The sequence below is a fragment of the Chaetura pelagica genome, unplaced genomic scaffold (genome assembly GCF_000747805.2).
Source record: "Chaetura pelagica isolate M959 unplaced genomic scaffold, ChaPel_1.0 scaffold115, whole genome shotgun sequence".
Taxonomy (NCBI): Eukaryota; Metazoa; Chordata; class Aves; order Apodiformes; family Apodidae; genus Chaetura; species Chaetura pelagica.
This window is the reverse complement of record NW_009953761.1, coordinates 681566-693888: the sequence shown is the minus strand read 5'-3', so window position 1 is coordinate 693888 and position 12323 is coordinate 681566. Positions and strand designations below refer to the sequence as shown.

General features: G+C 39.2%; 1 protein-coding gene across 1 annotated transcript in view; it reads left to right on the top strand.

Annotated features, from left to right (window-relative positions):
- COG3 (component of oligomeric golgi complex 3) overlaps nt 1-12323 on the top strand; it is a 31915-nt gene that overhangs the window by 6419 nt on the left and 13173 nt on the right. Inside the window, exons 8-14 of the mRNA XM_010000866.1 lie at nt 2529-2609; nt 2822-2865; nt 3074-3200; nt 3710-3801; nt 6590-6729; nt 8018-8178; nt 10275-10388. Coding sequence (XP_009999168.1) covers nt 2529-2609; nt 2822-2865; nt 3074-3200; nt 3710-3801; nt 6590-6729; nt 8018-8178; nt 10275-10388 — 759 coding nt within the window. The remainder of the gene's footprint in view (nt 1-2528; nt 2610-2821; nt 2866-3073; nt 3201-3709; nt 3802-6589; nt 6730-8017; nt 8179-10274; nt 10389-12323) is intronic.

Below are 12323 nucleotides of genomic sequence, written 5' to 3'. Positions count from 1 at the left end.
TCCATAAATAAATTCTTCCTAATACCCAATCTAAACCTCTCGTACAGAAACTTCAGGCCATTTCCTCTTGTGCTATTGTTATTTCCTTGGGAGAAGAGGCCAGTACCCACCTCCCTACAACCTGCTTTCATGAGGGATAACCAGTGAAATTGTCAGTTCTCAATTCTAGCATAAAGAAAGGGATTTTAGACTATGTTCATGGGAACTTGCTGAAGGATACACCTAGGCTGAAGATTTTGGCTAAGTGGTGTTAAACATTTTTCATATTTGGTACAATATTGCTTTTGTTTTTAAAAGTATTGTAGCTTGGTTTGATGCCAATGGATGACCATGACTGGGCTGAATTCACACAGAATCACAGAATCTTAGGGGTTGGAAGGGACTTCAAAAGATCATCTAGTCCACCCCCCCTGCCAGAGCAGGGTCACCCAGAGCACATCACACAGGAACGTGTCCAGGTGGGTTTTGAATGTCTCCAGCAAAGGAGACTCCACAAGCTCTCTGGGCAGCCTGTTCCAGGGCTCTGTCACTCTCACAGTAAATAAGTTTTTTCTCATATTTACATGGAACCTCCTATGCTCCAGTTTGCACCCATTGCCCCTTGTCATGTCGCTGGACATCACTGAAAAAAGCCTGGCTCTGTCCTCCTGACACTCGCCCTTCACATATTTGTAAACATTGATGAGGTCGCCCCTCAGTCTCCTCCAAGCTAAAGAGACCCAGCTCCCTTAGCCTTTCCTCATAAGGGAGATGTTCCACTCCCTTCATCTTTGTGGCTCTGTGCTGGACTCTTTCAAGCAGCTCCCTGTCCTTCTTGAACTGAGGGGCCCAGAACTGGACACAATATTCCAGATGCAGCCTCACCAAGGCAGAACGGAGGGGGAGGAGAACCTCCCTTGACCTACTAACCATACCCCTTTTAATGCACCCCAGGATGCCATTGGTCTTCTTGGCTACAAGGGCACATTGCTGGCTCATGGTCATCCTCCTGTCCACCAGGACCCCCAGGTCCCTTTCTCCTACACTGCTCTCCAGCAGGTCAGCCCCCAACCTCTACTGGTACATAGGGTTGTTCTTTCGCAGATGCAAGACTACACTTGCCTGTGTGTTTAATGTAATTTCTCCCTGCCCAACTCTCCCGCTTGTCCAGGTCTCACTGGATGGCAGCACAGCCTTCTGGTGTGTCAGCCACCCCTCCCAGTTCAGTGTCATCAGCAAACTTGCTGAGGGCACACTCTGTTCCCTCATCCAGGTCTTTGATGAATATATTAATAGTCCCAATACCAAACCCTGAGGGACTCCACTAGATACAGGCCTCCATCTAGACTCTGTTCCATTGACCACAACTCTGATTTCTTTCCTTCAACTGGTTTACAATCCATCTCACTACCTGATTTTCCAGACAACACTTCCTCAGTTTATCTATGAGGATGCTGTGGGAGACAGTGTCAAATGCTTTACTGAAATAAAGATAAACCACATCCACTGCACTGCCATTATCTATCCACTGAATATCTCTGATAAGGAAGTGGAACCTTATTTCTGGATTTGAATTGCTGCTTAGCAGTTTTAAGTCAGGAAGGAGACCTCTTCTAGGTGTCAGATGACCTTCTTCCCATCTTCCTGGGAAGATGTTTGTGGATATTTTGCACATTTCTCTGAAAGATCTAATGTCTGCTTCTGCTGGTAGTGCAGTAGTGGAGCAGTGGTCTTTAGTTGTGACTAAGTATTGAGATTTCCTATTGCAACACAACGGGAGGTCATGTCAGGACTGGAAAGGGGCTGATGAGATCTAGATGTTCTTTGTTATTCCTCATGGGTGAGTGGGGAATTTGATCAGTGTTTGTAGAAGGATGATCAGGTTCCTCACAGGGGTGAAAGTAGGGGGTGGGGAAAGTGGAAGAGTTTTTCAGTCCCCAACATTTTTCAAGGGAAGGCTATCTGCTTCTGTGTCATCAGTAGGCATAAGGGGAAGAAGCCTGGTGGCCAAACTGGGTGGGTCTCCACTCTGCTTTGCTAGTGCTAGAATTTGCCTAAGTTCAGGCTGCCTGCCCATCTGAGGCTGGGGAGCCACGGGGAGGAACTGTCTCAAAACTTGACGTTCCAGTTCAAGTGTGAATGTGAGCTGAACTTCAGCTTCTTCATCCTGGGGCTTGCAGGTAAAAGGGAAACTTTATTCCATTTTGGTACTACAGATTAAGGAGTAACAAATCAGTACTACTGTGGCAGATCCAGAGAAGATTGTTGTCTCTAGTGCAGAATGCCATAATTACTGAAAATGTTACTTTTGTTGTAGAGACTGTTGGTTGAAACTTTTGTTAAGAGTTTTGTTCTTCCAACTGGCTTTATCTGAGTCCTGAAGCAAGCATGCCTTTCTGGAAGCAGAGTGGCAACAAGCTGTAGGACTGGCAGTGTAAACTTGAAGAACCAATTCCCTGTTTTAAAGCATAATTATCTCAGCCATTTAATACTAGAAGCCAAATGTGTGGTATTTTCTTTTTTAACCAATAACTCATCTCTTCTTTCAGGATCCCTCAGCTGTGCCAAATTCTGACAATGCCTTCACGCTGTTTTATGTAAAGTTCAGAGCAGCTGCTCCCAAAGTCAGAGTAAGTAGACTGGTAACTAACTGTTAAAAAGGAAGCTGTGAAAATGGGATTTGGATTGATTAGTAGTGTGGCTGGAAGGACTGCATATTGTACAAGTGTGAATGTCCAAAGGTTATATACTGTTTCTATGGAAAAATACTGTAAACTATTTTCCAGTTACTTAAAAAAAAATAATCATTTGCTGATAATGCTTTTTTCTTTTTATTGAGTAGACTCTTATTGAACAAGTGGAGCAAAGATCTGAAAAAATGCCAGAGTGAGTATGTCTACATAACTTATTTTCAGCAATTTTAAGTTTTGAAAATCTTTACTTTTGTTTAAATACTGTTTGACACATTCTTTGTTGAAAATAAAGTTTTAAAAATTGAAATTATGTAGACCTAAAAAAGGGTTATTAGAATGAATTTTAGGTTTACCAGAAAATAAGCTTCGGGATGCAGTCACTGTTTTAATTTCTTGTCTAGGTATCAACAGGTTCTCAATGAAATCCATCAATGTTACCTTGACCAGAGGGAGCTTTTGCTTGGTCCAAGTATTGCTAGCACTGTTACAGAATTAACCAGTCAGAACAACAGAGATCATTGTGCTCTGGTAGGTAACAGTTATATGTTGTGGGGTTTATATGTATTAATCCCCACCCACCCCCAAGTAAAATGTACTTATTTAATTCAATTGTTTACATGCAGAATTTGTCACTTTTGGTGGTGGTTTTGTTTAATTAAAATTTTACTAATATTTTCAAGCAATGAGTGTTTTGAGGAAGAGTTTTCTGTAAAAATTCTGCTCTGCTACAAATCTCAGAGGGTAATTTGCAAAAGCATAAAATGTGGTTACTTACATTTCATCAGAAGGAAAAAGGTATAGAAGTTGCACAATGAACTTTTATTTGGCTAGTAACATCTTTTCAGTCCTTAGTTTTATAGTTGATCTCAATAATTTTCAATTTCAGAAAACGTCAATTTAATCGTAGCTGTAGTAATAATAATATTGCAATGTATAATATGCTGTTATAATATTTAATAATATCTATAATACTGTCTGTGGTACTGATGCAAGGAAAATAATTTAGTAATCAAGTATTTGTACTTCTGTGAATACAGGTACGAAGTGGTTGTGCCTTTATGGTCCATGTATGCCAGGATGAACATCAACTTTACAAGGAGTTCTTCACAAAACCGACACCAAAACTGGAGTAGGTGGTACACGATCATTTTGGTTTACTGCATATTGTGTTTACTATGCTGTGATCTAGCAGAATATGGCAATTAGGGTTGTTCTGAAGTGGTTTGGTAAGAACTAGCAAGAAAAAGAAAATCACTTTATGCATCAGAATTTGTTGTTGTTTTCTTTTTTCTTTAAACAAAGCTGATAGTTTATATTCTCAATAAATAATCTGAGTAATCCATCTGGATGTGTTCCTGTGGGATCTATTGTAGGTGATCCTCCTCTGGTGGGGGGATTGGACTAGGTGATCTTCAGAGGTCCCTTCCAATCCTGATGACTCTTGACTATAAATGCTCTGTAGATGGTCTGAAAGAGATAGACTCGCAGTTGCTTTGGAACTGACTGTAGAAGTTTACAGTGCTCGAGTTCACAGCTGTTTTTGTACTGTCTCTGTGCCAGTGGCTTGCACAGTCACTTGCAGAAGTATTGTTAATTTACTTCAGTGTAAAATTAAGCTGGTGTCCTCCAGCCCTTTTTCATCATGGATTTAGAGTTTGTGAGCTGCCTTTACTATCAAGCAATAATTGCATGTGCCTGTATGTGGGCTGAACAGAAGGCAGGGGAGTTGACATCTGGCAGGGGCAGTATCTGTATCTGCTGTGTCTAGATGTAGAAGAGGGGAGGTTGTTTTCTTCACATGGTAATTGCTTTTTAAAAGTATTGTAATTTTCTTACAAAAGACACATAACATTAAAGCAGTTGAGTACATTATTCTCCTTCTCCAATTATCTGGTGTATTTTAACAATGATTAATGATAATTTAAAAATCTGGGTGGATCTGATTTCCCTTGCTATGAAGTTCATAAATAGAATATGTTGACCAGATATAATAGAAAATAGAGTATTTTCAGAATACAGAATGTATTTTCAGAAAATAGAGTATTTTCACCTGAGAGGGTAGTGACAGGACAAGGGGTAATGGTTTTAAACTGAAAGAGGGCAGATTTAGGTCAGACATCAGGAGGAAACTCTTCACTATGAGGGTAGTAGGGCACTGGATTAGGTTGCCCAGAAAGGTTGTTGATGCCTCCTCCTTGGAGGCTGGATGGTTTAAGGCCAGGTTGGATGAGGCCTTGTGCAGCCTGGTCTAGTGTGAGGTGTCCCTGCTCATAGCAGGGAGGTTGAAACTTGATCATCTTTAAGGTCCCTTCCAACCTTAACCATTCTATAATTCTATGTTCCTTTTAATATAACTGAGACACTGATTTTGAGTGTTGTGTTATCTTAAAATCACGTGCAGCTTGAGATAAGTGTAACTTGAAAAAAAAGCTTGCCCACTACCCTCCTTGTCCTCTATAGCTGAAGAAAATCCATAAATGGGTAGAGCCTCACTAGAAATAAGCCATAGTGACAGAGTAGTAGCAGCCTTTCTCTTTCCTGAGAGATGGAGTTCTCATGTGGGGCATTTTCAGGACTTCAGGTGACCTAAATAAACTGGCTTAAGAACCAAATCCTGAAGTAAACATCCCAGATTAAAATAAATGTAAAGTGCTGTTCAGACAGAAATTTTATCACTGCTGCTCTTCACACCAAGAATGAGAGTAGATTTCTGATTATTTTTGAATCTTGATGGAAAGGAGTTACCTCCTTTCCTAAGACCTTGCTTCTCTTTTTTTGCCTACATCTAAATAAAATATTTCAAGGGAAACATTTCAAATAGTAACTAATTTATGAGGTTTTTCTTAGCTATATAATAAATAGCCACATTTTTTCAGAAGTCCTGAGGTGCTCTGAAGACAGAATAGCTGTCTGTGTACAGATAACAGAGTTTACCAAAAATCTAGCTGAGAGTAGAGATCTGAGGTTGTGTTGTATTCTACAGTTTTCCAACCTTAATATTGAATGCAACAGAAGAGAAACATTGAAAATGTTTATTCTGTGAGCATTCTATTTTAAGCATTTTTTGTCAATACACTTACAGTATCTAGAGTGTCCTTGTCCTATTCTCAGACATTCTTTGTGAATTAGAAAAAATCTGTAGTGCAATAAACTCCACAACTGTAGCACACTGTAAATACTGAAATATTCTTACTGTTTGTGTTTCCAAATCTAAGTGGGGAATTCAGCTACTGGCTAATTTGTGATTAGTGAAGGGAGCATTGAGAATAGCAAAAATATCTAGAATAGATGCTACTGTTCTCTTGACCAAGATATGTTATCACTTTAAACAGGAAAGAAAAACTGAAATCGAAGTGGAATTTCTGGTTTTTCATATTGCATTGATATGGTAACTTTACTTAGATTGGAAGGTGTGCCCTGCACTGTTGGAAGTTGTTACAGAAAAGATTACCAAGCTTCTCCTCCTGTGTCTCTCCTCATGTGCCCCTAGTTTGAATAAACCATTGAGTACTTGGAATTAGATGAGGCTTTTCTTAGGAGAAATTGGGGACTGGGGTATGATTCTGAGCTCTGCAGGAGCGTTTCTTTACACAGAAGCTGGGTAAACTAGTTTGCAGTATCTTCTCTCTGTAACAGATTGAGTTGTTGGCAGTTTTTGTTATTTTAAAATTATTTCAAAACTGTAGCATCATTTTGAGCAGTTGGAATCTTGCATCTTTCAGAAGACTTTGTAGGAAGTCAGTGGTTCATGTTTTAAATGGTCCTTTCTTAAGTCTTCAATGATACCATGTTGCATTTTGTTCTCAGCCTCCTTTTAAAAAAGTTTGCCATAAAATAATCTGTGTTTGGGATAAAATTTTATTTTGCATGGTAGGATCCTGAAAGTGCTTTGGTTTGTTTTATTTTTTCCTTCATAGTGAACTCTTGGAGAAGCTGTGTCTTTCACTATATGATGTCCTGAGGCCAATGATCATCCATGTCATTCACTTAGAGACACTCTCTGAACTCTGCGGGATCCTCAAAAATGAGATGCTTGAAGATCATGTTCAGAACAATGGTAACTCATAGATAGAAACTATTTTTAACTGTCTTCTTAACGGATAAAATTATTAAATTGAAAAGACAAAAAAAACACCCTCATTTTTTTTCTTTCTAATGGGTCTTAAACATGTCAAACATGAGGCAAGTATATTTTAAATAAATTATGTTTTTTCATTTATTATAGAAAGGTTTGTATTTATGGGTCTGTGTGTATCTTCATTTCAATTAATATACTGATGTTACAGAGTTCTATTCCATCTAGATTGTACAAATGCAAGTAAGCATCCAACCAGTGTGTGTAAGTGCACCAGGATTGATTTAAATGAACTTTTCAAATGAATGAATTGCTTCCCTTGGCCCTGCTAATGCATCATCTGTGTAGAGCCTTCTGTGTGCACAATGATAAAGCAAAGGAAAGCAAACCCACATTTTTAATTCACCTTGATGTATATTGACAGTCTGTTTCCCAGACTAGAAATTGTAACTTAGCAGAGAAGCTATGTAGATGATAGAGATTTTGGAGTTTTGGAAGTGTTCAGAGCTCATAGTCTTATAGAAATGAGCAGATTTTCAGAAAAAAAATCAGGTATCTTGTCCCCTTAGAAGGACCAATGTGTAATGGAATAATTTCACAGTCTTAACCTTGCACCAAGTGATAAACAAAAATCATACTTGTGAGCTGGTGTATGACACAGTGTAGCTGTTTGTGCCAGGATTATAAGGAATTGCTGATTTTCCTCCAAGGAGAATTGTAACTCTGTTGGGAATGAGGAAAAAAATGGTGACATAATCTTTCAGCTAATCTTAAGGAGGGACTTTCTATTACTTAAACTCGGGCTGATAGAATAATTGTTCTGTTGGATGTGAGCTGCTTTGGTTCTTCTGTTCTGGTAGGTAGATGAGTTAGCTTGGCAACCCCTGGCTGTTTCTCTACAGACATTGGCTGTGAGAAAACCAAAGCATGTTGGTTTGGTGTCCAGGCAGAAATGCCACTCAACATAGCCAAGTTTTAAATAATTGGAATGCTTAATTCTAACAGATTGTTTGATGCTACCAGTGTGAGATGGTATTTTCACAATCTAAGGAGAATTTGGGGAGCTGGAGGGACTGCAATATGGAGTTCAGTATTTCCTTGTTTGTCAAAAATGTGTCTGCATGCTGCTGTTCCAAAAATAGTCTGACTCAACTTGCAGCAAAACAGTTGTGTGATGGTTCCATGTATGGTACTTCAAACTTCTGTGTCTATCTATAAGCTTGTTCTATAATTGCATTAAAAAATGTGTGCCTTTTTTTTCCTTTGTCAGCTGAACAACTGGGTGCCTTTGCAGCTGGTGTCAAACAGATGTTAGAAGATGTACAAGAGCGTCTTGTCTACAGGACACATATTTACATTCAGACTGATATCACAGGCTACAAGCCTGCTCCAGGTGATCTTGCATATCCTGACAAGTTGGAAATGATGGAGGTACAGCATCAGCTTTTGTGTTGCCCTTGATTATGTTATTTTTAAAATGAAGTATATATAATTGTGCAGTACAGTGCTTTGCAGATGAGGTTTTCCAGCTCTTAAATATATTTAATATTACTGGCACTATCAAGTAGGCCCCTGCTGATTACATTATGACCCTAAACTAGATATCAGAGAACACTTCATGTCCAACTCAGTATCAGTATATTTCTGATTATTAACAGTTTTACCTAAACTCGAAGCTTCTAACTTTTCTCTCAGAGGTTTATTACTTTTGTAAGTAGTAGGTATTACCCAATGTATTTTCTAGTTGAGCTGGAGTCAAAGAGAAGCTTTAGACAGGCACAGTGAGCTGCAAGTTTGTTTTCAGAATTACTGATAAACTTTTGGTTTGGTAAGCATGTATGTACACTCTACGTATACAGTGTGAGGAGTGACTTGCTTGTACCTTTAGATAATTTAACATGTTAGCAATGGCTTCCAGTTTCCACCACACAAAATATAGCTGAACGAGACCCCCTCCATTCGTAACAACTAGTGATCAGAAGTTTTACCAGTATAGCTGCTACAACTGTGTGAGTAGAGCTGGTTAAAAAAAATGATTGTGAGAACTTTTTAATGTTAGCTGTAACTTCTGTAGGCAAGTAATGCAGATTCTTAGTCTACTCAAAGCTCTGTGTTTTAACTGGAGTCCTATGGCCATTCAGTTTGGAAGAAGAAGAGAGTGAGTTTTAAGATTCATTCTAAATCAAGAAATTATGCTGCTCTTGTGTCCTCGTAAGACTCCAGTTTTTGCCTGGTTTGAGATTCGTTTTGCTACTTGATTGCTTTTAAATCTCAAAACCTTGCTATTTAGAGAGACTTTCTGTCTGAGTAAATTAATTATTAAAATGTTAAAAGCACAGGGCAGTAAAATTTCTTCTGCTGTTCTGCTCAAATATTAATGCAGTTCTCTGCCCATTCTTGCTGCCTCTTGTTGCTTTGAAGCAGACCAAGTAGTGAAAAAGGTTGAAGTGTGGAAGTGTTGAGTAATGTTAGGGGAAAGCTTTTTGTTGAACTCCTACAGGGAATAAACTAGAGAGTACTTTAGGGTTATCTGCACATATGATTTATAGGAATAAAGCCATCACAGAAATTATCTGCGTAAAATCCAAGGCTTCCCTTCTTTTGAGCTTCTTTGTCTAGGTATTTTTGCTGGTTATTATTTAGAGATCAGTACAAACAGCCAAAATGGAAAAAGCAGTGCTTTACGCAGATATATGTAATGCTTATCATAGAATCATAGAACAGTTAAGATTGGAAGGGACCTTAAAGATCATCAAGTTCCAACCCTCTGCCATGAGCAGGGACACCTCATACTAGACCAGGCTGCATAAAACCTCATCCATCCTGGCCTTAAACACCTCCAGAGAGGGGGCTTCCACAGCCTTCTTGGGCAACCTATTCCAGTACCATACTACCCTCATGGTGAAGATTTTTTTTCCTGATGTCTGACCTCTCTCAGTATAAAACTATTACCCCTTGTCCTATCACTACGCTCTCTGGTGAAAAGCCCCTCCCCAGCTTTCCTGTAGCCCCTTCAGGTACTGGAAGTCTGCTTGTAAGGCCTCCCTGGAGCCTTCTCTTCTCCAGGCTGAACAGCCCCAACTCTCTCAGCCTGTCTTCATAGCACAGGTGCTCCAACCCTTTGGTCATCTTGGTGGCCCTTCTCTGTACCCTCTCCAACAGCTCCGTATTTTTCCTGTGCTGAGGGCTCCAGAGCTGTATGCAGTACTCTAGGTGCAGTGTCAACAGAACAGTGGGGGAGAATCACCTTCCTAGCCCTGCTGACCACACTCCTTTTGATGCAGTGCAGGATGTGGTTGGCCCTCTGAGTGCACACTGGTACTTGTGAATCTTAAATTGATGTTGAAATGTTTCTGCTACTGTTTTGAAAACATCTGTCTTTATTCTTTTTAATGTCTTTGAAACGCTGAGGAGCTCAATGTTAGCTGACTCTTTGCTATTTAGTGTGTTGTTGATTGTAATGCTGCTTAAATTAAGGAAAAAAAAAAAAACACACTAAAATCTTGTTGGTATATCTTCCTCTGCAGCAAATTGCACAGAGTTTAAAAGAGGAACAGAAGAAGCTGCCGTCTGAAGCTTCGTTTTCAGATGTCCGGCTAGAAGATCCTGAGTCCTGCAACTTAGTTAAATCTGGTATGAAATATATCCCATGTTCATAGAATCATAGAAAGGTTTGAGTTGGAAGGGACCCAAATCATCGCATAATGTCCACAGAGAGTAAGCATTAGCTTGAACTGTCAGTGAGAAACTTGCATCTATCTTAAAGGGTTATTGTCCTAGAGAAATTCCTGAGATATTTTGAGAGGTGAACTTTGTCTCAGGGTTCTTAATAACGTTGTGTTCTTTTTTAATGAGAAACTACTTAATCTTGTTATTTTGGTGGCATGTCTTTATGCTTCCACTGCAGTCAGTGTACTTTGTATAAAACTGAGCTTCTGTATTCTCTACTGCAAAGCAGCCCAACTATCAAGACATATAATTAAGGATGCTTCTGTTTGTTAGCTGTGCTATGATGAGGTGGGTGGTTTGGTGTGTCAGGCATGTCTCTTAAATGAATGCTTTGAGCATCTGGGAGTGCCTTTGTCTGTGCCTTTACCTGGGAAGGCAGCTTCTTCCTTTGAATGCATTTCCACTTACTGAAACCAGTTAGTAATTTTAGCTGTTTACAATAATTCACAGTATAGTCCCTGAATTTTCATATGTGTGACCCATGTGCCTGTAAATTACAAAGAACTGGAAGCAAATTCCATGAAACATGATTCTTTTAATGCCAGTCATTTGACTGATACAACCCTTTTAATTTTTGTCTATGATCCATTAAGAATTTTGTCCTTTGTTTTATCATTGTTCAGAATGGTAGTGTTATTTTCCCCAGCCTCACCTTTCTCATCTTTTTGTGAATTGTTTCTCATATTCCTTTTTATTACCTGGATATTTCTTGCATTTGGCTTGCAAGGCCTCCAAAGGTCCTTCTGGCTTTTTCTAGCTGGACTGTGCAACTCCTGTTGAATGCAGTTCATCTTGCATTCACGAGTCCTATAAATACCACCTGCATTCAGGAGATGAAAGGAGCCTGGAACCTATCTGGTGTAATTTGATGATAATTGTCTGAGATAATTGGAAATATTTGCCCTTCAAAGTGCCTCTCTCCCATTTCAGGCTCCTCAGGAGTAACTGAAGTGACGAATAAATAGCATAGGAACCTCAAACTGACAACTAAGGTCTTAGAGGCCTTCTAATTACTGTGACAATAAATTTCTGGTTGCAAAAGGTAGAAAGATATTTGTTAAGACACTTCCCACACACAAACACCTCACAAGTGCTTATTCTATCATTAGGTAAAATTTAAAAAATTTTACTTTTTTGAATGGTTGCTAATTGGAGTCAGAGATTTGGTGCACTTGACTCAGCAGTTTCCCAGGATTTCAGGACAAAATGAAAATAATTACAAGATTTATGTCTATCAGGTGTTGTGAAAATCCATTTTGAGCATACAGAATTCTTGCAAAGGTTACCCAAGAGGAAGACTTTTTAATATTTACAACCTCCTCATGACAAAATTGATCTTGCCATTCTTTTTGTTGTTATTAACATGATGTTCAGGCCCTATGCTTTATGCAGCTGTTTAATCCATGTAGGATAATCCCCAGCAAAAAAGAAAGCATGCAGAAGTAAAATTGATGGAATTACTTGGTTTTATTTTCCTTTCTTTCCTGAGCATCTCTTGTACTCCCATGATCACTACTTTTTTTCTCCTTTGTTCTTCTATGCTTGTTTTTTCAGTCATTGTTTGGCCATTTCATCTGTTGAGCTAAATAGGGTAGGGGTCACTGGAGCCAGAAAACATGCCCAGAAAACTAACTCATTAAGAAAGGTCAAGCTGGGCCATCCCTCAAAGCAAATTCATGTCTTTCACAGCCATGTGCTTTGCGCACATCAGAAATCTAGTACTGACCTGCTCAGAAGTAAATACAGCTAACCTTTTGGGTTTAATAAAATGTGTCTTGTTACCATGGGGTCAGTATAAAGTGCAGTCAGTACTGCAGTCTCCTTCAGTTGGAAGTACAGACTGGCTG